Genomic DNA, 23,751 nt, shown 5'->3' with positions numbered 1-23,751 from the left:
TTTGAGATTAATTAGATCACGTTTAATTATGCTAAAGACTCAATTTCATGCAATTATGAAAGTAATTGACTCCCATATTAGAATTACGTGATACTCGACGCCCTAGATTTGTCATATTATTAATATCTTCGTATTAATCATTGTCTTAACTTTAATTCTTAGTTTTATTTGCATTGTAGTATTAATTTCTCAACCCAACTACTTGTTGATCTGTGTCTCGTAGTCATAAATCGAATAAATTAGTTAACTCGCTTCCCTAAATTCGACCCATATAACTACACGTACACCGTGCGCTTGCGATTATTAAAATTTACACATCAAATAACTGTTATTTGTTATTTGACTGAGTAAATATGCCCCAACTTATTTTGCAAATTATTCCTTTGGGCCTTTGTAAAAGTACACAGTCTAAACCCATTCTTCTTGATCCAAACATGATTAAACGGATTGAGAATCATTTGTTAGACATTACCCAAATTGAATGGGGTGATCCATAAGCATAAACAATTTGTCATGTATTAGCTTTTAAAAGGATTGATCATATTGAACTGAACTGAATAGAATATTCAAAAGTGAAAATATAAGGAAAATTTTTTACTGAATAATACGACTTTTCACTGATTTTTCAACAATAATACGAACTTTTAATTAACTACGAATAATACGAAGTTTAAAATGTTTTTTCCGCTGGCATACCTGACTGATTTGTAACCAGTAAAAAAGTTATTTATGACCGTTGCACATCAGATTTCATCTCCTACCTCTATTTCATTCTTTTTTGCAGATGTTTTATCTTATTTCCTCACTTTATTCTTCCATTTTAATTACTTCTTCCAACTTCTTCTCATTTTTTTTCCATTTTCATTTTCAAAGGTAAACTAATTTGATGTTGAACATGTATTCTCCTTCGTCATCATCTCAATCTAAAACATCAATTGTAAAAGAAATTCCTTTATGTAAACATGTGTTCATGCTGTAATAGTAATTCAAACATATCACACGATGCAGGAGGCCAAAATAAATTGGAATAAGTGATGGTAGAATCCTCCAAATTAAACACACCACCACAATGAAACTTGAAGACATCATTAGCTTCATTGAAATGTGATGGGTAAAAATTATCTGTAAATGCAAAATAAATGCAATTTCCCTTCAGTTCTCCATCAATATATCAACAGCAAGAACAGAAAATAAAGAATACATTCCTTCCCACTCCAACCTATAAACCTTAAACCAAAACAACCTCGAAGCAACACATTCATCTAAATCTTCCATTTTACGTCTATTGCTAAAGTTCTCCCATGGAGGAACACCAACATTAATTCACTATCGATTTCGACTAAACGTTTCTTATCGCCTCCGCAAACAGGTTTTGCCACTAATTTTAATGTATCAACATCATCAACTCCAATTAAAACAGTTCTTCCAGTATAATCAACAGAATAAAACTCCCCATTAAAGGCAATAACATCATCATAAGGCAAATCAACTTTATCAGAAATAACATGCCATCGATTACGCAGATTGTTAAACAAAGCTAATTTTCCAGAAACATAAATAGTCAAAAGATAGAAATCATCACTATTATTTGACCTAGATAAGTATGCAACCTTTTCCATAAGTAAATTTAAGAAATTCAGACGTATTATAAGTATAACAAAGAAAATACTCAGAAGCTATATCACGAATTCGAATATTAGAAAAATCCATTACTCTAGGGAAATTAAAGGGTAAAGGTAACTGAGACCATGAAAGTGGGAAATAAATTCGAAATCTTTTAGGTCCTTTTTCTTCAACTTTAATAATCCATGAAGTAGGATTGTGAGGTGAATCAGGAATGGGGATTTGGGGAGGAGATAGAAGAAAGATTGATGGCTTACGGACATAGATGCCATTGAAGAAAAGAGGGAAGTTTTTTTCTCCATTAAAATTGATGAAGGTGATAAATGGCGCCATGAATGAGAGAGAAGCAGTAAGCAGTGAGTATACCAGCAGCAAGTGTTTTTTAATTTGTCTTCCTTAATTTTATCCAAAAAAAAAAATTAAAATTAGCTTACCTCCGTTTTAGCGGGTTACAGCTTAAAAAAGTATACCAGCGAAAAAAACATCTTAAACTTTGTATTATTCGTGGTTAATTGAAAGTTTGTATTATTATTGGGAAATCAGTAAAAAATCGTATTATTCAGGGTAATTTTTTCAAAATATAAATTGAAATTACTTCAATTATTATATATAAATAATTATTTTATTATGATCTATGATAAATTGAAAATTGATTTTATAAAAATAAAACTGCACATCCTTTATTCCACTTTATCTTTTCACTTATTATAAATTATACTCCCTCCGTTGCTATTTGTTCTTCCTATTTGGGTATTTCACAAAGATTAAGAAAAAGAGAATCTTTGGTGGTAGTGGGTATTATTTTAATTATATAATAGTGAGAAGTAATGATTGTATTGGAAGTATGAGGTTGTAGTGGGTATTATTTTAATTAAATAGTAGTGTGAAGTAATGATTATATGGAAAGTATGAGAGAGAAAATAATTATAAATAAAAGAAAATGGGTACATTAAAAGAAAAGGGGGATTTTAAGGGGTAAAAGTGAGATAAAAACTTTCTAAAAATAGAAAGTATTTTAAAGTGGAAGAACTTTTGAAACTACCCGTTATAGTAATGTGGAAGATCAAAAAGGAACGGAGGGAATAACTAGCATTTTTCATTTATTAGATCGAGTAAATACTAGTTTTTAATTTTTCATAATTATGCTTCCTAAAATAATGAAGAATTAAGTGATGTTAATTTTTGTACCATCATACTATTCATATCAAGTGAGCGTTTCAAAATCTCAATGCCATCTAATGAAGTTTTATAATCAATAGTTCAACACAAATTCTACGGTATTATGATATGATTATTTTTTTTGGTTGACTTAATATATATTTATAGTCTTTAAAAATTCAGTTATAATATCAAATAATTATTTTAAATTTTAATGTGATTAATAATAATCTTAAAGTGATTATTTTTCATAGTTTTAAAATGATCACTTATTTACCCTTAAGATAATCTATTACAATCTTTAAGTAATTAAGTAATAAAATATATTAATTGTATGAGCTCTTGATGGTGATTTAGCCTTTATAGTACAAGACTTGTTGGTTGTTAAGTTGTTCTCAAAGATGGAATCTGTATCATTACATTAGAATACAACTTTGAGCTCTTGATTTCTAATAAAATGAATTTTAAATAAATATATATAATTTTAATAACCATTATTATTATTATTATTATTATTATTATTATTATTATTATTTTAAGGTAATAATATTTACAACCGTTAGGGTTTTATATAAAAATTAACAGATTTTATATATTATCAATAATTTTAGGTTTTCAAGATAATCTAATATAGAAATTGAGGACGATAAATATTTTATATAATTATTTAAAATTCTCAGAAAAAATTTAATAATAAAATAAAAAATTATAATTATTAATCTTATGTTTTTAAAGCAAAAACAACAATAAATTACTTAAAATACAAGATTCTGTCTTAAATATGTTATTTTTCTAATTTTAATAGTAGTATTAGAATCTATTTTTAATTTTCAATTTATGATAGGAGTAGATAAGTATTTGAATTTTTTTTTTTTCAAAACATAAAAAACTCCTCTAGTTGAAATATTAGAGACAAAGTTTTGACCCACAATCATTAAAAAGTTAAAACTAACATTTCCAACTTGAATCCTTTGTTTTAGACCAAAATCTTTTGGAAAATCAAATCCTACAAATCTCAAACTCCAAATATCTCTATCAATACTTATACATTAACTATAACCATAATTATTAGTATTATCTTCCATGTTCATCAAATTAAATTCAAAATTATGAACCAAAAAACCTCCATTAAAACCTTTTCATTACAACAAAACAAGCATTCCCAAGAAAATAAGCATAAAATCTTCAGTTTTATCAAATCAACTTTAATTCTCTGTTTATTGTTTTCTCTTTCAATTTTTGTTCTTTTTGCTTTCTCTTCTCTACCATCTTCCCCAACTCACCACTTTTTTCCATTTTCTTTATCTTCATGGGTTTCATCTTCTTCTACTTGTTGCAATTTTTCTGATCCGGATCCAGGCCCGACTGAAATAACCCATATCCAATTCGGGCTTGGAGGGTCTTCCAAAACTTGGGAAACCCGGCAAGCTTATTCCCATCTATGGTGGAATCCTAATAAAACCCGGGGATTTGTTTGGTTAGATGATGACCCACCAAAACCCACTAAAGAAAGTTTTCCCCCATTTCGGGTTTCGGGTCGGGCAGGGTTTAGATTCGGGTCAAGTAAAAAACCTACTGATTCTGATCGGATGGCCCGGATAGTGAAGGAAAGCTTTGAATTAGGGTTACCCGGGATAAAATGGTTTGTAATGGGAGATGATGATACAGTGTTTTTCCCAGAGAATCTAGCGGAAGTATTATCAAAATATGATTATCGGGAAATGTATTATATCGGAGCTCCGAGTGAGAGTGTGGAGCAAGATGTAATGCACGGGTATGAAACCGGGTTTGGTGGTGGTGGGTTTGCAATAAGTTATGGATTAGCTTGGGAATTAGTGAAGATTTTAGATGGTTGTATTAAGAGATACCATAATTTTTATGGGTCTGATGAGAAAGTTTCTGCTTGTGTTGCTGAACTTGGTGTTCCTCTTACTAAAGAACCTGGCTTTCATCAGGTAATTTTTTCAATTTTTTTTTCTATTTTTAGATTTTAGTTGCTTTTAATTGCCATATTTTTATATAGATGGTATGAATAAGTTAGACTAATTAGTGAAATTACCATATTTAGATGTGGATGAATTTGATTGGAAATCTATTGTAAGTCTGCATAGATTATGACCTAAGTCTTTTGATTTATAACCTTATTGTTATCATTGTCTTGTATGAGACTGTCACGGTGAGTCAATCTCAAAATAAGAAGCGCATTAGCTAAAAGTTTTTATTGGGCAATTTAATACAAGTATGAGATGGTCTCACAGTAGACCCTCTCATACAAGAACTTGTATATTGTATTTTGATATTGAATTGGGTAACATGTAACAAGTGAGAATGATGATTGAGTTGCTTGATGCAAATGGATAGATGAGGGTTTGGTCCACTCTATACTAGTATCATGAATTCGATGTCGCTATTAATTCAATTTTATACTAATTCATATCCAACCTATATAAATGTCCAAGTGTCCAACTTGTTAATTGTGTGAAAAATGTCCCGGATTTTGAATTAAATTGAAGTATGCAAGTTTACTACTCATTCGAGTGTCAATTGTCCGACATTAGATTTGGAATAGAGTGTGCACGTTTAGTACTCATCCGAGTGTCAATTGTCCGACATTGGATTTAGAGTAGAATGAAAAAGTTGAGAAGCAAAGATGTAGGCAATAAGCATTTTACTGGGGTAAGCCTTTAGTCTATGGGTAAGAGTAGAGGAGAATTGATCATTCTGTAGTGGGTGAGAAACGTACTTCTTTAGTTTCACAAGGGTGAAAGGAAAAGTTTTTAAGTACTAAGCACAACCTTATGTAGGTTATAATGATTGGAATCAAGAATGATATGGGCATTAAATCTAATTATGTAAGAAAGTATTGATGAACTTGTTTCATTAATTGACATTTATAATTGAAATCTAAGATGTATGTTATTGTAAATGGGTAAAGTGATATGTGCATTATTTGGTTAAGTGACCTAATGTTTATGATACTTAAGGGATTTTATTGTTCATTCAAGTAGATGAGTGAATAGTGAAGTAGTTGTTAAAAGAAGGTCACGAAAATAAATTAATTTATGTGCTAAATATTTACTAAAACTTTTTAATTAGATTTCTAAAATTTTAGGAGAAGATTTAACCATAGATAAGATTTTAGAAAATAAAAAAAATGGTAAAAATTTTAAAATTTGATCATCCTCCCTTCAAAAAAAAAAAAAAAAATCTTATTATCCAATTGTGAGTATTCAAGATATTTTGGAAATTGCATTCATTTATTAAAAATTAAACAATAATACAGTTAGGAAGCTGCTTAGTCTGATAAACTGGAAAATCCAGACTGTACAATCTAAAATGCAGACCATGAAACTCATTATTTGTATTATATTTTAACTCTAAATTTTAATGGAAAAATAAATAATTGTGATTATTTGGTTCACCATTGGCATTAAGCTAGGCCCCTATTGTAATTAGGCCTTTTTGAGATTTTTGTTTGTGATAAGTTGTTTTAAGGCATAATGTCAATTGTTTTATAAAGGATATAAAATCAATGTTATTATAATCAATAGCGGATCTTGGACAATTTTTACGGAAAAATAATTTATGTCTGTCAATGTGTGTGTTTAGGGGGTGACCGGGATCAACTAAGATTTGGTCGTAATAATTTTCTGGTTGGGTCAAATTGGGTTCAGTTCAGATTTATTTAAGATAATACATTTAAGTCGTGTCATTTCGAATGTATCTATTTTGTGAGCTCTACTACTAAGCAAACATTTGATATTTATTTTTTGGATTTGGTGTCTATATCCTTATTTGTAGATGTTTATATATACAAAAGTAACATAAATAAATGTGCTTTTTATTTGTTTTTTAAATCTTGGAAACTTTGACAAAAGGAAGAAGTCACATGTTCTGTCCAACTGTTTGGTGCATTTAACTATTACATAATATTGTAAAGCAAGATGCAAATACATTACCTCTGCCAGGTGGCTTTATATCTTGTTGGCAGTAGCTTCTAATTGACCATTGATCACAAACATCATTGCAGTTTTTCATAAAGAAGCACAAATGATTTGTTAGACATTTTACTATAGTCTATTATTATCTAAAACCAAATAATCTATATTTTGACTCCATCGAGAATAAGCGTAAAGCAAAATGGAAGTAGAGTCTTCAAGCTTAGGAAAGTAATAATTAAGTGTATTTAACTCACTAGATTTTTGGTAGCGATGGGAATGGTTTACTGTTCTTCTATCGCTGATAATGAGACAATGTCCTCGATGACAAGTGTCTGGCTCAGTGTAACATAATTTGCTAGCTAATTTGCCTCTTGGATTCGCTGTTCGCTCAAAAATGTCCAAAAATAGCCCAAAATCATAATTCGCTTTTTCGATTCTCGATTCGCGAGGATATTAGCGAATCACGTGACATTGGTCCGACTACACATGTTACCTTAACTTTCGAACCATAGGGAAGACACATATTGCGTCAGTTTAGAACAATCAAGCGTAATTAGTTACCTTACTAATTTTAAATGACAGCCATCTTGGGTACAAAATGCTAAGGAATGTAGAAGGTAATTAGCATTTTAAGGGTTGTATTCTCAGTGTTTTAAGGAGGCTAGATGAAGAGATAAGCATTTGAAAGCCGAAAGGAAGCTACTTAATATTGTTGAGGTAGTGAAATGTTGGTGTCATGTTGTGATTGAAGTAAAAATAAACAAAATTGACTACTAACTGTTCTTTATTTATTCTTATCTTTAGTAAGTTGTGAGTTTAAATTAGTGTGCTCCAACTACCAAGAATAATTACCCTTTTAAGAGACAACTAATCCCACTTCCCATGGCATTTTACATATTGTATTCATCTTCTTTTGGACTGTGGTGGTACACTAATTCTTAAATTTTTGTGCATCTCTAATAATTTGTCCTCCTCATTGTTCAGTACTTTTCTCTTCTTAGACTTTCTTTCGGCGCTACTTATAGAGGAATAACCGACAGTGTAGGCTGTGATCTGTGGATGTGCTACTTAACGTCATTGAAAATGTTGTGAGAAACAGGGTGATTTTCTACCTTGTATTCCCTTTCTTCCTTAAATTTTCCCATAAGCAGAAAAAACCATTCACATGTAACAATGTTGGGACGGAAAAATCACATTAATGTAGGAAGCGCATATAAACTTAACTGCTTAAGCAAGAAAAAGTAGTAAATATATAGGGTTGGATGGAGTGATTACCTTGTGGGCTTTGAGTACACGAGCTATTATAAAGTGATAGTATGATCAGTTTAGAAAAACCAAACTCGTCTTATTTTTCACAAAGCCTTTGACTTGGGAGTGCGACTATGGGCTAGAGTACTCAACCCATGCACCAAAAACCAAGAGATAAGGCAAGCTTAGTCTTGCTAAACAAATCATAACTCTTGTTTATGTTTGACGGGGTTCCCAGGAGTCAATTATTAGTGCTAGCAAAAGTGTTTAATCGATGTTTTCATTTGGACTTAGATCTAGACAAGTGCCTTTTGGTTATGATTATAAATTATTGTTTCCAAGCTCTTCAAAATGGCGAGTGAAAGTGCTACAGATTTGGTGGGCTTTGGGAGAAATGATTCTCAACTTTTTTCCTTTTTATTTCGTGTTTGTATTATTTTAAGTAATCTAAAAATTGATTGTTATACGACTTACTGGTTCTTGATAGAGACAAATATTTATAGTTCTTTGCTTATTGAAGAGTAAAATGGCTCATGAAATCATTTGCTTCTCTTGTTTTTGTAAAGTTGTTTGTAATCAAGGCTCAATTGTAGCCAACTACTATGTTATTACAAGGGTAAGGTGCGCATATTTACCCTTTAAATCTTGCCTAAGTGAGAGTCCCTGGCATATCGGTAAGGGCATGTTGTTGATTAGTGCTTTGTTAATAATAGTTCAATTTTTTTTTTTTCCTCAGCTTGACGTTAGAGGCGACCCCTATGGCCTCCTGGCTGCGCATCCTGTGGCTCCCTTGGTGTCTCTACACCATCTTGTCAGTGCAAAGCCGTTGTTTCCCGGTGAAAATCAGCTGGATTCTATCAAAAGACTCTTGCATGCTTACCATGTCGATCCTGGCCGCATCATCCAGCAGAGTTTCTGCTATGATCATCGACATAAATGGTCAGTATCCATATCTTGGGGCTATACGGCACAATTATATCCTTCCCTTATTCCAGCCAAGGTCCTTAGTATGCCTCTTCAGACGTTTGATACATGGCGTAGTGGGAGTGATGGGCCGTTTGTCTTTAATACCCGACCCATGAAAGAGGATCCATGCGAAAGGCCTATTATCTATTACCTTGATCAAGTTAAGGATATTGGTGAAGGCAAGACTGTAAGTACTTACACGAGGCCCTCAGGTGATGATGGTAAAGAATGTCCGCAACCAGCTTACAAGCTTGCAATGTTGTTGAAGAAACTGACTGTGTCTGCATCAAAAACGGGTCCCGAGAAGTGGATGAAGGTTTGTTTCCTTACTCCTATATTATAATAGCCCACATTTGCTTTTGAGATCATTTTAGGACACGGGGTAAAATATCAGATATTCCTTCATAATTAAAATTTTACATCTTAAACATACCTAAAGTTTGCTCGTTAAATCATCAACGCATTTATATGAAGTTGCAGATGATGTTTGCTATAAGGTTCAATCGGAAACAACCTGTATGTTTATTATGTCTAGTTGTTAGGGGTGTGATTTCCTTCTCCACTTGTGTGATTCTACATGTAACTGCTTTCACCTATCAAAATTTCTTCATTTCGATCAGAACTCTAGTGAGTCCAGAAAACACTGACATTATTGCTTGAACAGGCATTGCGCAGGGAGTGCTGCGAGATTAGGAATAGTTTCGGTGTGGACAGCAACATGCGAATAGAGATTCGAAGCTGTAAGCCAAGGGAGACCATCACTATGTAAAGGTTAGATTTTTTATATTTTTTTTGAATGTCTTAGAACATTACTTGCTTTATAATTTGATTTTACTTTATCACCATTTTTTTTCTTGCAATTGTCAAGGAACCAACTCAACCAGAAGATTAAGCTAATAGTTGAGACTCCAGAATATGTTATATAGTCTAACACGCCCCCTTACACGAGCCCTTTGGGCGAGAATATGGATGCATTACAGGCCCTCAACCCTCCTCATACCAGAGTGGTGGGAAATATGGATGTATCACATTTGTAAAGTATATATGCACTATTCATCTACCAACATTTTCTCTTATTTACTCCAACTAAAAGATGAAACATAATCTAAGAGATCTTATATGATTTATCTCAATGCATACATTTTTAAAGTTAATTTTTAAAAAAATTTTACTTATACATAACTCAAAATATTAAGGATTAAAGTAGTGCAGTGAATTACTTGCAAAGAGGAACTGTTGCAAGTAAAAAAACTAGAGGAAGTATGTCGATAGGTCAACTACATTGCAGGGAGTACATAAAAATGACATAAAAATCATGTTGTCTGTAATTATAACAGGTTAGTCTTGACGGATTTAGAACAAGACTATTACCATATAGGCAGCACATTAAAATTGTTTGCTTTATGTGGTTCCTTTCAGTAATCATCTCTACCTTCTGTCTAGAATTGACTATGTAAAATCGGGTTTTGTGTATTCTTTATACAGGCAAGGCAATATAAATCGTCCTTTTAAGTGAAAGACATGTAAAGCAATCAGTTCGCATGATTAGAGTTACAATTTACCGTTAGCGATTATGCATGCCATATACTCTAACCATTGGACCACGACTCTATGTAACTCTGTCTCCATTGAAGTCTCTGAATGGAATACAGATTTTAGTATTGTGTGCAGCTGTGCGCGCCTTGATAGAAGATGCAAGCTGACTTGATGAAGAGGACACGGGAACAAGATACTGGCATGGCTGATTAATCTGTTAATCTAACTAGCTTCTTATTAGTAAGTTGGTGTTTAGTTTTACTATGGCTCAGCCAACAGCCAGAATTTTGGGCTAAAGAGGTTTTTTGAGCCTTTATGAGGGCCTATTTTCTGTGGCGTGTGCTTCGGCTTGAGTTTCTCTGGCTAGGTCGGTATATTTTGTTTACCTCTACTCGATGTATATTTATCACTTTTACGTAAGAAAAGATTTGAGTTAGTTTATGTATATTAGTCGTCTCCGATGGTTCGAGTTAGTTCATGTAACATTAATCCTCGCAGAATATTTATAGGCTGTTTTTGCCTTAATAAAAAGAGAAAATTCTATGAAACTACCTATTCTATACCTGAATTTGCAAAAAACTACCTTATCTAATTTTTTTTGCAAAAAACTACCTTATGTAATACTTTTGTTTGCAAAAGACTACCTTCTAACGGATTTGAGAGTTTGACCGTCAAAACTAACCTTTGACTATCACGTGTGACGCACGTGACCCTTTAATAAGCAAGATTTTCTCCCTCTCAAATCGAAATTACACCAAACTATGAGCCGCCATTGTTGCACATCCACAACAACAAACCAGTATGGTATACTGCTATTATTTCTCTGCATAATCTCAACTTCTTTATTGCAAATTGTGGATGCGCAACGACAATCGAGTGATGATGATGATTATGAGTTAAATGGAAATAAAGTAAGTCCATCAATGGCTTTAATTGTTATTGTTTTAGTTCTAGGTTTTTTCATTACTGGATGCATTGCTATTTACATCCAACAATGTTCCGATAATTCTTCAATTGGTGATCCAGCTGCTTTTGCTAGAAATGAAAATTTGTTAAGAGCTCAAATCCGTGGACTCGATCAATCCGTAATCGAAACATTTCCGACATTTTTATACGCCGATGTGAAGGATTTGAAATTCGGTAAAGAGTCACTGGAGTGCGCTATTTGCCTTAATGAGTTTCAGGAAGATGAAACACTGTGTACCGAGGTCACACTCGACGGGTCATTCACTGAGTCAACACGGTGAGAATCGTGACCGATTCACATTGAGGTTACCGGATGAAGTTCGAAAACAGCTTATAGTGGCTCAACCGAAGCTGAAACGGACAATTAGCTTAGTGGCCTTACCTCGAGTTTCAAGCTCAAAACGCGGCTATCGAAGAAGAAGGGGAATAATTTTGACCGAAGCAGCAGAGGGAGAAAATGGCTGGGAATGTCTGAAATGAAGAAGGAAGGTTTGCTTATTAAAGGGTCACGTGCGTCACAGGTGATAGTCAAAGGTTAGTTTTGACGGTCAAACTCTCGAATCCGTTAGAAGGTAATCTTTTGCAAACAAAAGTATTACATAAGGTAGTTTTTTGCAAAAAAAATTAAATAAGGTAGTTTTTTGCAAATTCAAGTATAGAATAGGTAGTTTTATAGAATTTTCTCTAATAAAAATTTTGTATTGTGTATTTAGGTTTTTTCAAATACTCACATTCATGGACATCCTTGTAAAACCCTATTCCTGAATTTTAGTTTTTGTGAGATTATTTGGTTGATTGACTATCCACCATTAAAACATAAATTAAAAAGGTATTGGAGCAAAATTCATAATATTCAAGGACTTTTACCCTACAAGTACAATAAGATTACGTATATAGCCTTCATATATTATGAAATAATAGAATTGCATATCAGGAGAATTGAGTCTTGTTTCAGTTGGTATAAATATTAATCTTTCTAGATAAGAATTTAGGTTTAATTTTCACTTAATTATTCTGTTTCTTCAGTCTACAATAATTTAAAAAAAGTCATACTCTATCATCCTTAAAAAGAATTAGAGAGAAATTCTAACCACCTTTAATTCTTTAAAAATAAACACTAATAACCACAAATTCAAACAAAATATGATTCAAAACCTCCACTAAAAATGCTTGTTAAAAATAAATCATGGTTAATCCTAATTTTCGGACACTAAAAATACAATTAAAGTTCATTTATGATCTATATAAACATGCAGTTTGTTCGTTTAACATAAGCAAATCAAATTAAAACTATTTTCTTTGAAATTAAGCTTTAACCTTTCTTCAATACATTATACATCCTTAAAATATCCAACAATGGACGCCTCCCAGAGCGCAAGCTACAACGCTGGTCAGGCCAAGGCCTCCACCGAGGTATTTTCTTTCGAGTCATTTTTTTAATATACTCTGTCCGTTTCTTAGAGTTTGTCCCATTTCACAAGAAAAACTCTTAAATAATTATATGGTCTAATAGAGCAAATTCAAAAGAATGGAGCAGTATATACGATATTATAGTCGCTCCACAATCCGAATGCATTGAAAAAGGACGCAACAATACTGCATACATATTTTAATTACAGTTGATTAATTTTGACTCGACTGTTATTTGCGTTGATTACTTTATTATTAAATCAAAGCCACAATTTTTTTTCTTAATAAAACTTTAATAAAATATAAAATAATAGCAAATGACTTTAAATAATAATATTTAAACACAAAGTTATAAAAAAGTTTAAATAGTTGTCAATAATATTCACAAACTTAAAATTAACGTTTTATAAAACTATCTTGTGTTACTCTATATTTTACTATAGTGGTTGGCTTTAAAGCTGGTCACCATAAAATTTTTAAAAACTAATCATATTCTTCATTCAAATATAGGAAAAGGCCGGACAGGTGTCCGATAAGGCCGGACAAATGACCAACAAGGCGGGAGACATGCTTCATTCGGCCAAGGAATCAGTGCAAGAGGTTTTGCTTTGTTTTTTTCTTAATAATATAATATATTTTGATTAGTTTTAACCAACTTCGATCTTTTGGAATTAAAAATTTAATATAATTTTATCAAATTATAATCAACAAAATAAAACGTGAGAAAATATATACGCAGGCTGGTTCACAAATGAAGGACAAGGCATCTGATGCTGTTGATGCTGTCAAGGATGCCACTGGCATGAACAAATAAGCTAGCTAGCCGTGAAGCTTTCACTATCGAATAAAACTTTTTTTAAAAAATTTAGGACCATTAATGGAATAATGGAGACACAATTTAAATATAGAATTTTATTTTTGTTGTATTGCAAATTCTTTGCAGTTAAATGTGCTGTAAAAGAATGTAGTTTTAGTTTTTCAGTTATGTCCAACTATTATAGAATTAACCTGCTATATTGATTAATTAGCTTCTTTTCGGGCCTTTTGAATCAATACAATTCAATTTTTTTTTTTTTTTCTTTTAATGGTTATTGCTGTTAAGTTTAGTTGAATTTATTGACAAAGTCAACATATAAATATATAATGGGTAAATACAAGATGAACAAACTTTATATATAAGTCAATGTAATATCATCCCAAAAATTATATAGCAATGGAGGAAGAACTCTAAAAACTTATATAATGAGCATACTACTTTTTAAGATAAAATATATAAAAACACTTATATATGGATGTGATTTAATAAGAAAAATATTTATTATTAGTCGATGAGTGTAAAGCGAATTTTTTCCCGTACCTTCCTTGGTCATGAGATCAAATCTTTGAACTTACTTGCAAATCTTTTTTTAAAAAAAATTTACTTAGAATAATCCAACATTTTTATGATTTTCCTACAATAATCCCACCTATTAACTAATCATAAATAATTCCAATTTCAAGGGCATTTTGTAATAATCGAAATATTTTCAAACAAAAATAAATAATTAAATAAAATAAAAATAGAAAGATAAAAAAAATAAATAATTGAAAATGTAAAATATAAAAAATTAAATTAAAAAAATAAACAATTAAGTTGCACGTTTAAAAAAATTGTAAAAAAAAATAAGTAACACGATTTAAAAAAAACAAAAAAAAAATAATAAAGTAAGATAAAGAAAAAGAACGAAAAAATTTAGGAGTAGTTTTAAAATAAAAAAAATAATTGAATTTGAAAAACTCATTTACACGGTTACATAAAAAATTCAAAATTAAACTTTCTTCCCCCACTTTCGAAAATAGCTCCTCATTTATAAACATAATCTATTATCAACCATTTGTCTTTCTTTCTTCTCCTTCTTATTCTTTTTCTCTCATAAACCATTTGTGTTTCTTTAGATCTATTATCATCAATTTCTTTTTCACATTAATAGTATTTTTCAATCTATAAACATAATCTATCTACAAATTACAAACAACAATTATACTACAAACGTCAAGTTCGTAAATGAAAGTTGATAGGAGTGTACATTTATATTCTAGGGCTGTTTTACAAGGTCATTCTTAATGTCCATCAAATTAAGATTATTCGTTAGTATTATCAATTATGTGCTAAGTGATAATTAATGTGTTTATATGGGATGATATGATATTATTTTGTATGATATTATGTTTTATATATTCTTAAATTATATTTACTATTATTTTTTTCAAACTTTGAATTTATAATTATTATTTTGATAAAATTTATACTATTATTTTGATAACGAAATTAGATGCGGTTTAATTTGAAAGAGAAATATTTATAATATTAATTCCTATTGCCACCAATTGATATTAGAATGGTGATTTGGAAAATCAGATTACAGTCGGATATTATTGAGATATATTTTTTTATTGGAAAAATTTATAATCCTAAAATAAAACAAATAATGTATGTTGATTAAATGTTTGCGTGCTCGCGACTAATTATTAAAGTATATTAAAATGAAGCTCTTATATTTGTTGTGATCCAAGTATAGGGGAGACGAACAGATTGCCCTATCTGGTTAGTATAGCTGCCGAGAGATATTATTATTTCTGCTACTTGATACAATGTTTGGTCTTCCTTCTATTTGTTGTGATCAAAGTAGAAAGGGTGTGTACACTAGGGTTACCTGAAACTACTCTGATGGCCTTGATGAATTATTTGGGGTGACGACCTCTTGATGAAGTAGATATAGGGATAAAGTTTCGGCCTATTGGCGTTCTCGTTCCCTCAAATTAATAATTGAATATATGTGTTGTCGTTATTAAATATCAAATAAATTAACTGGTTTATGTGATATTATATTGTTTTCATAAATTGATTTTTTTTAACTCAACTACATATTATTTTCAATTCGATTATAATTTGTTTTCTTAAATTATTTTCAAACTAAACTGTTTTACGAGATGGAGTTGGAATGACTCAATTTCCTGACTTTGGGAGTTTTTCCCTTGTTTTTCTTCATTCGTATTTTGCAAGTTATTAATCGCGTGGGGTTTATAGAGTAAGGTTCACCTAAAAATTAGTTTTTATTAGTAATCATGTCCCAATTTAAATATCACTTCCAGTTGGAAAAATTGTTTAGTTATTAAATTGTGTAAAATTATTTTATAGTTGTTTTAGCTTTACATTTATTTTTTATTAGAAATAGATGTGGCGATAACGCTCCCATGATTAGGTTTTGGTTTATGTTTTTTCCTTAAAAATCCTTTTTAAAATTGGATCTAATTACTGGGGTGTTACAGATTTACCTAGAGTAAATTTAGGCAACCCATTGACCTATTATTGTAGGTAATTCACTAAAAATGTAAATTGAAAATTAATGTAAAATTAGAGAAATTTTTTTAAAATTTATGTAAAAAATTTTGAATGATAAAAAATATGAGAAATTTTTTTTAACATTTTTAAAAAAAATTTTCGACATTTCATTTTAATTTATTTTTTTATAAAAAAATAAAACTTGTTATAGCAGGTTACCTAAATTCACTATAGAAAAATACCCTTAAATTTGGGATTATTCATGGTTAATAAATAAATGAAATTATTGTAGAATAATCATAAAATAATTGGATTATTCTAGATAATTTTTTCTTTTTTAAAAAAATTTATTGAGGTCACTTGCGGTTGTCAAACTAGTTTATTTCACCGTTGTTTTTATAATTTTTTTATAGAAATTTTATCACTACTTATATTAATCTAATTTACATATTTTAACAGTCATTTAATCTATTCATATTAAAATTTTTGATTTTGGTACGTCCATACGAATCCACAAACAAGCGTTGGTATAGTTGTATGTCTGCAGCAGCCTGCAAAGTGCAAAGTGCAAAGTTCAAAGTGCAAAGTGGTATCCTAATGCTGAAACTTCAAGACCAGGAAACCTGCCGGCATAACCAGGGTTACCTTTTAAAAATAATTTAATTTTTTTACTATAAGACTGAAATATTTATTGATCGAGTTTTTCACTTGGGTTCATAAGTCCTAAATGCTAAAACCTAAATCGTCAAAAAAATCAACCATAAATCACAGCCTTAAAAATTGAGCTTGTGTTAAATTTCATGCATTTTTTTTAAGAATTCAACTGTCACCTCTATTTTATGTCATTTCAACTAAAAAAATTTACTCCATAAACTACCCGATTCAACAAAATTAAACAATGCAATAATAATAATAATAATAATAATAATAATTCCTCCACTGTTTTACTTTCCTACCCAAATAAACTTTACATTATTCTATAATATTTTTCATATTGTGGTTATTATATGAAGAAAAAATATAATCATATAAAATCGTGTTTTATTTAGCTTGTTACATATTTTCATAATATTAACTAATATTATATTTTAATTGTCCATTTAAATACAAACAATTTGAAAAAAAATATTAAATTGCATAAAAAGAGATATGCGTGCAAATAAAAAAAACAACAGAGTAAATACTTTAGTATCCTAAAAGGGTAAATTACAAGTAGAAAGACAAGAAACATGTTTCTTTTAACCAAGGCGACTCAAGTATCTTAGGGGTCTTAAGCAAAATTAAAATACGAATGTGCATAAAGTATCTTAGGGGTCTTAAGCAAAATTAAAATACAAATGTGCATATTTCATTTTTTAAAAAGATATTATTGAGAGTGTATTAATCTATTTTCAATTGAATAAGACAATACTTTACTTATTTAACTTGATAAAATACAACAAATTAACAATATATTTACTTGACTACCTAAATTCATTTCACTGAAAAAGAAAATACCTGACCAGACCAAGTAATTACTAACCCAAAAACAATAATTGAAAAACAATACTATGTAGTTGTTAACAAGATAATCAATAACTTTTATTTAAAATTGTTGAGATGAATTTATAATAACTAATGTGTATTTGCTCTTTTAAATAAAAATAATATTATTTTTAAAATATATACTTTAAATAGTGTATATATTAAAAGAATTAGAGCCTCAAAATAACGGTACTCTAAAACTTGGCTCATGTGGCTCATACTTCCTAGCCGGCTCTTCTTTTAACATATGTCGCTACAAGGGAAAGGGTGTACATGATAGAACTACAAGTACTCTAATTTGGAAGGACAAATACCCTAAAACCTACTCGTCTCTCTATCATTTTCTATTTTTATTATTTCCCATTTTGTATTATTTTTATTTTTAAATAATAGTTATTATTTTTTTATTTTCATACATTTTAACTCTTTTTTAATTTTATCGATATAATTTATTTTTTATTTTCATTTATTAATAACAAATACTCCTTCCAATTCAAACAAAATGTCTAATTTTCTTTTTGGATAAGTTCATCTAAAATGTTCTATTTCTATCCATAGTAACTATTTATTTATCAATTTATCCTTAAAATTTCACTTTAATTTTAAAAAATACCCATTTTTTATCAATTTGCACTTAAAATCACATGTCACCTACTTATTTAAAAAGATTTCTATCATGTTTTTCTAATATTTGTATCAAACTAATACTATGACAACATTAGATTTGAATGAAAGGAAATATGTATTTTTATCTTAAAAAATCAATTTTCTCTTTTCTAATGTCATATACTTCCTCTAATTTTTAATAGTTGTTAAACTTCTGTTTTTCCTATTCAATGCACGATTTTAATTTTTAATATTTTTAATTTTATATGATAAAAATTTCTAAAAAGTTAATATTATGAATATATACATTAAGACGAATTAAACAAGATCTCATTCAATTATGTTTTACATTATATATGAAGAAATGTATACTCCCTCCAATCCATTAGCAATGTGCTATTTGCTTTCTGCACTCTATTCAATGTATTTATTCAATCCTTAACATCTCTAATTGTGCATAATTAAAAATTATATAAAATTGCTATAAATAATCTTCATATTGAGAAAAATTAAACAAGATTACACTTGACTATATTTAACTTATATATTAATAATAAGATTAGTCGATAAACAGTAGTTCCATGAGAAATAGAAACAAAGAAGTAAAGCAAAAACAAAGGAGGGCCCACAAGCATAGTGGCACGTCTAGAAAGGGTAAGAAGAAGCAGACCCTCCCATTAAGGAAATCATCCTAAAAACCCTTTATTGCCTTCTTCTTCCTCAACATGTAGCCGTACCACTTACCAATACCATCCTACTATTACTCCTTTACCACCTTTGTTTTCTTCTTACCTCCCCACAGATTTCTTTTTCGAGCTGTTCATTCACTTAACTTTACTTTTTAGTATAACATCAACAAGAAGATGTAATTAAGTACTATATATATAGATTGAGGAACCTAAGAAAGATATTGTTTGAACACTTCAAAAAAAAAAAAAAAGAAACATATTGTTTGTGGGTCACCCTTCAAATAATCTAAAATTATTAATAAAACAAAAAAAATTCCAAAGAAAGGAACTTTTTTGACCCTCATTTGAAAGATTTCAGCTTTGAAGTTGTACTTCTGGAGTTTGCATGTCAGAGTTTCAGATTCTAAGAGGTGGGTTTTCTTTAACTCTTTTTTTTTTTGTTAATTAAATTAATGTTTAGTTAATTAAACTTGTTTAATGTCATTTTCATAATCTGTTTAGGAAATAATTAGAACTTAAAACTATGATTAAGATAAGGGTTTGTTTTCTATTTATAGTTTTTTTCTATTTTAAACGTTTAAATGTTCTAAATTGAATGGAAGAGTGTGATGAAAGATTTGAAATTTGAAGTGTGAACTTGAAGTTGAGGTATTGACTCAAAAAGAATCAAAAACACTAGAATCAAGGAGGTAGAAAGAGAAAAGAGACATAAATTGGATTTTGTGGGATTTAATTTCACAATTCAATGCAAACCCAACTAACAAATTACCCAACTTTGTAATTGGTTTTTGTTTGGTTAGAAAATCAAACCTAAAAACCTAAAAAAAAAATACCCAAATTGATGTAACATCATATTGGTGTAATATTGGTGTGGGTTTGTTGGATTAATTTAATTATATTTTTTCCAGGATTGAGGGGAAAAAAAATCTTGAAGAAAAATGGCAAATAGATGGTGGGCTGGTAATGTAGCCATGAGAGGAGTTGAACAAATCTCTACTGACCCTCAAAAATCTGAACAGCAGGAAAATGGAAATAATGGTGGAAACCCGAACCCGGATTCGGATGATAGTAGGGAAAATATGCCCGAATCGGAAGATAACCAAAATTTGAGTAGTGGTGGTGTTGGTTTTGAGATGGTGGAGTATGGAAGTGGTGGAAATAGTGGTGGTAGGAGGCCGAGAGGACGGCCTCCTGGCTCGAAAAATAAGCCAAAACCACCGGTTGTGATTGCTAAAGAGAGTCCCAATTGTTTGAGGAGTCATGTATTGGAGATTACTAATGGGGCTGATATTGCAGATAGTATAGCTACTTTTGCTCAACGCCGACACCGCGGGGTGTCGGTGTTGAGTGGGAGCGGAATCGTCACTAATGTGACACTCCGGCAGCCTGCTGCCCCGGGTGGAGTTGTAACCCTTCACGGGCGATTTGAGATCCTCTCTCTTTCGGGAGCGTTTCTCCCTTCGCCCTCTCCACTTGGGGCAACAGGGTTGACCGTTTACTTGGCCGGTGGCCAAGGTCAAGTAGTCGGTGGTGGAGTCGTTGGACCGCTTCATGCATCCGGTCCTGTATTAGTTGTTGCAGCTATGTTTAGCAATGCGACCTATGAGCGGTTACCTATCGACGATCAAGAGTGCAATGCAGGAGGAGCCGAGGGGAATGGTGGTGATGCGAATGGAGGTCCTCGTGAAGCTGCTACACAAGAGGTGGGAGCTGCAAGCGAGTCGCATGGAAGTGGGACCGGTTTGACAGCAGGAGGAGCAGCAGCCTCAGCCTCAGCCGCAGCAGGAGCTGATCAAAGTACGTCTTCAATGCCCATGCCTATATATAATCTGCCTCCTAATTTGCTTCCGAATGGTCAAATACCGCCTCATGATATGTTTTGGAGTCCTCCTCCTCGTCCTCCCCCTTCCTATTGAAAGGATGATGAATTGATCGATGACGAATTTTGAAGTTTGGGGTCTATGTCATGATACCTTCGAGGGAAATGTGAACTAACAAGTTTTGCCCAAGTAAAAACTTTGTGTTTAATTAGCTCTTGTAAGAAGTTAGTTAGGGTTTCACTGATAAATTAGAACGGTTAATTATAAGGTTATCCTTTTCCCTCAATGGTATCAAGTTTTTTCGCGGATGCCCGATAAATTATCTAGGTTCATGTTAGAAACTTAGTTTGATGATGTTTATGGTATGATCATCCTAACATTTCATTTGGGTTGAAGATATTGTATTATGTTTTGTTGGTTCTTGCCTATAATGAGTATATTAGTTAGTTTTTCATCAAACTCTAATGTTGGCATAGACTTTTTTTTCATGGTCATGGTGTCATCAATTCGGTATTCAGGGTTCGGGGGAGAGGTAGTGGACAAATTATACTTGTACCCCTTCCGTACCCCCTCGAGGTAGTGGGCAAGATGAATGCGCGCAAAAAGTTAGTATAATGATGTTTTTGATATCATTTTAACCGTCAATGGAGTATTATTTTTTGTTGGCTCTTGAAGATCAGTATGAGTTAGTTTTACATCAAACTCGAATGGTATTAACTTATCCCGATTAAATTAGCAAGGTCGTTGATCATGTTAGAGATGTTTGCGATATCATTTTAAAGTTCACTTGGGGTTGAAGATAAGTTCACTTGGGGTTGAAGATGTCAAAATGTTCTATTATATTTTGTTGGTTTTTCCTAATGATTGTAGTATTTAGTTTTTCATCAAACTCAAGTGTTTTTTTTTTCGAATTACCAAATAAAAACTATATACTCCTCCTATTTACCACAAGTGCTTCTATTTACCATAAGTGTTCTATTTGCTTTTTAGACACTATTTATTTCTTACTCTTAATTTGTATTTTATTATTAATCTATAAGTTAAAAACATAATCAAATAAGATCTTATTTGATTCGTCGCAATGCAACGATTATTTATATCAATTTTCTATAATTTTTAATTATGTATAATTAGAGATATTAAGGATTAAATAAATACATTGGATAGAGTGCATAAAGCAAATGCAAATGAGACGCTTGTGGTGAGTAAAAGAGAGTATAAGCTAGCTTATTTCTATATTGGTTTGACTCATATATTTTTAGCGTGTTAAAATGATCACTTATAATTCTAAAGTGATTAATTACAAAAAATGAGTTAATTATATAGGTTCGTGTTATGACGATGTATTAGTTGTTTTTGTGGATGACCAAATAAAATAAGCTAGGTTGATCATGTTAAAAGCTTAGTATGATGATATTTGGATATCGTTTTATGGTTCATTTGAGGTTGAAGATCTTATATTAATCTTTTATTGGTTCTTCCAAATGATTATTAATTTTTTTCATCAAATTCTAGTAATGATGTGCTTAACTTTCATAGTGATATTGATATGATCCCTACTAATCAAATCATAATGGCATCTTAGACTAATTAATCACTTTATTCTTTATCTTTTAAGTTAGTTGATTATTTAACTGATCTTGTAATCGAATCCGACTTGACTTGACATTAAAATAAATTTAACTAAAATTATGTAAAAATTAATATGGGTACAAAATTTGATTATAAACCGATTTAAAACACTTAATTCGAAATGAAGCCGATTATCCGAATGAACACTTCTAGCACCACTCTAGCTCCACCCTCGAGTAAACACTTCATAGTAGTTTCATCCGTACAACTATCTAAAATTTTTATAGTGCATTTCTCTAAAATTTACATTTTAAATTTTTACTATTTATAATTCTTATGTAAGAGTTTTCATTTTATGTTGCTTTGGTTATTCATTAGCACAGTAACAAATACAAGGCTGAAAGCCTGAATAAAGATACTTTTGAGACATTTTATTGGAAAAAATTCTAATAAATCTATTACAATTACAACAAAGTAGAATAATCTCGTGTATTTCTTGTGTCCTTTTGAATTTACAATTATATATATATATATTTCATACTTCTAAGTGTGACATACCAAATTAAAGGGCATAGAATTAACATTTATTTAAATGTGGAAAAAATCTTTTATTGTAAATATATATTTTTTTTATTTATGGTTGATGTAACATGTAATTTTGATAAATCTTTTATCATAGAAATAACATGTTTATATTATGAATTTGTATATAATGGATGATTATGTATTTAATATTTAACTTGCATTGGAACCTTCAAAATAAGACTAACAATGTTAATATATACTTGTTTGTTTGATAGTTGGTACTAAAAGGTGGTATGAGAATGACCTGTAGTGTAAATTATTTTAATGAAATATATTATGTCATTTCACTGGTAATAAAACTTGATCATAAAGAAATATTTTTGTTCATAACTGTTAATTATCACTTAATACCTCCTTTATAAATAGAAATGCAAAGTAGAATAAATTTGGTGAAGAATTTGAGATGATTGAAGGAGTATAAGTATAACCGTTTAAATTTTTTGAAGATTTTTTCTATTTATATTATACTAGTTTTTTATTTATTATTATTTCTACTATTTAATACCGACTATTAAATGTGCCGTTGGTATCATAGATTGATAGTTGCATTGGTTGGATCATAGTCCTATGTTTAATGCTTTTATAAGAGTATGGGACATATGTAAGTGGTGCAAAAATTGGATTTCATTGTACTTAAAATGTAGGAATATTTGGGATTGTCCTGTGCTTAAGATTTTCCGTATATGAAGTTTGCATGATTTTGAAGCTTAGAATAAAGTGTACTTGGGTTTTGCTTTACCTCTTCCCTCTCATGCCCCAAGTTTTTAAAGGCTCTTGAGGAAAGC

At 30.6% G+C, this 23,751-nt stretch overlaps 3 protein-coding genes, 1 long non-coding RNA gene and 1 pseudogene across 5 annotated transcripts; 4 read left to right on the top strand and 1 right to left on the bottom strand.

Annotated features, from left to right (window-relative positions):
* Window positions 1–952: 952 nt before the first annotated feature.
* LOC130803826 (F-box protein SKIP23-like) lies at window positions 953–1,956 on the bottom strand (annotated as a pseudogene).
* A 1,730-nt stretch (window positions 1,957–3,686) lies between these two features.
* LOC130803569 (uncharacterized) lies at window positions 3,687–11,154 on the top strand. 2 transcript variants are annotated; one of them, XM_057667736.1, is made up of 4 exons: window positions 3,687–4,736; window positions 8,707–9,252; window positions 9,601–9,707; window positions 10,422–11,154. In XM_057667736.1, the coding sequence occupies exons 1-3, from the start codon at window positions 3,891–3,893 to the stop codon at window positions 9,703–9,705; spliced, it is 1,497 nt and encodes a 498-aa protein (XP_057523719.1). In that variant the 5' UTR covers window positions 3,687–3,890; the 3' UTR covers window positions 9,706–9,707; window positions 10,422–11,154. The 2 variants fall into 2 exon arrangements, with proteins under 2 accessions (XP_057523719.1, XP_057523718.1); XM_057667735.1 differs by having other exon boundaries at window positions 3,714–4,736; window positions 10,608–11,011.
* A 79-nt stretch (window positions 11,155–11,233) lies between these two features.
* On the top strand, window positions 11,234–12,213 carry LOC130803570 (E3 ubiquitin-protein ligase ATL6-like). The gene is given in 2 exon segments (XM_057667737.1): window positions 11,234–11,671; window positions 11,673–12,213. Coding segments are annotated over 2 exon segments (684 nt in total). The 3' UTR covers window positions 11,919–12,213.
* A 489-nt stretch (window positions 12,214–12,702) lies between these two features.
* Window positions 12,703–13,882, top strand: LOC130803568 (uncharacterized). The gene is made up of 3 exons (XR_009039930.1): window positions 12,703–12,851; window positions 13,359–13,448; window positions 13,588–13,882. It is a non-coding gene; the product is annotated as an uncharacterized LOC130803568 (long non-coding RNA).
* Window positions 13,883–18,979: 5,097 nt separating this feature from the next.
* LOC130803567 (AT-hook motif nuclear-localized protein 15-like) lies at window positions 18,980–22,170 on the top strand. The gene is made up of 2 exons (XM_057667733.1): window positions 18,980–19,399; window positions 19,898–22,170. Exon 2 carries the CDS (start codon window positions 19,928–19,930, stop codon window positions 20,903–20,905), a length of 978 nt encoding a protein of 325 aa, XP_057523716.1. The 5' UTR covers window positions 18,980–19,399; window positions 19,898–19,927; the 3' UTR covers window positions 20,906–22,170.
* The last annotated feature ends 1,581 nt before the right edge of the window (window positions 22,171–23,751 follow it).

Source organism: Amaranthus tricolor, chromosome 17, assembly GCF_026212465.1.
Source record: "Amaranthus tricolor cultivar Red isolate AtriRed21 chromosome 17, ASM2621246v1, whole genome shotgun sequence".
Classification (NCBI taxonomy): domain Eukaryota; kingdom Viridiplantae; phylum Streptophyta; class Magnoliopsida; order Caryophyllales; family Amaranthaceae; genus Amaranthus; species Amaranthus tricolor.
The sequence above is the reverse complement of the archived record's forward strand: the minus strand, read 5'-3'. Positions and strand labels throughout refer to the sequence as shown.

What these genes read in the sequence shown, in the direction of transcription:
- LOC130803569 (XM_057667736.1), top strand. Translation starts at nt 3,891, where the DNA reads ATGAACCAAAAAACCTCCATTAAAACCTTTTCATTACAACAAAACAAG. An exon ending in AAGAACCTGGCTTTCATCAG is followed by an intron (nt 4,737 to 8,706) that starts GTAATTTTTTCA and finishes TTTTTTCCTCAG; the next exon opens with CTTGACGTTAGAGGCGACCC. An exon ending in GTCCCGAGAAGTGGATGAAG is followed by an intron (nt 9,253 to 9,600) that starts GTTTGTTTCCTT and finishes TTGCTTGAACAG; the next exon opens with GCATTGCGCAGGGAGTGCTG.
- LOC130803567 (XM_057667733.1), top strand. Translation starts at nt 19,928, where the DNA reads ATGGCAAATAGATGGTGGGCTGGTAATGTAGCCATGAGAGGAGTTGAA.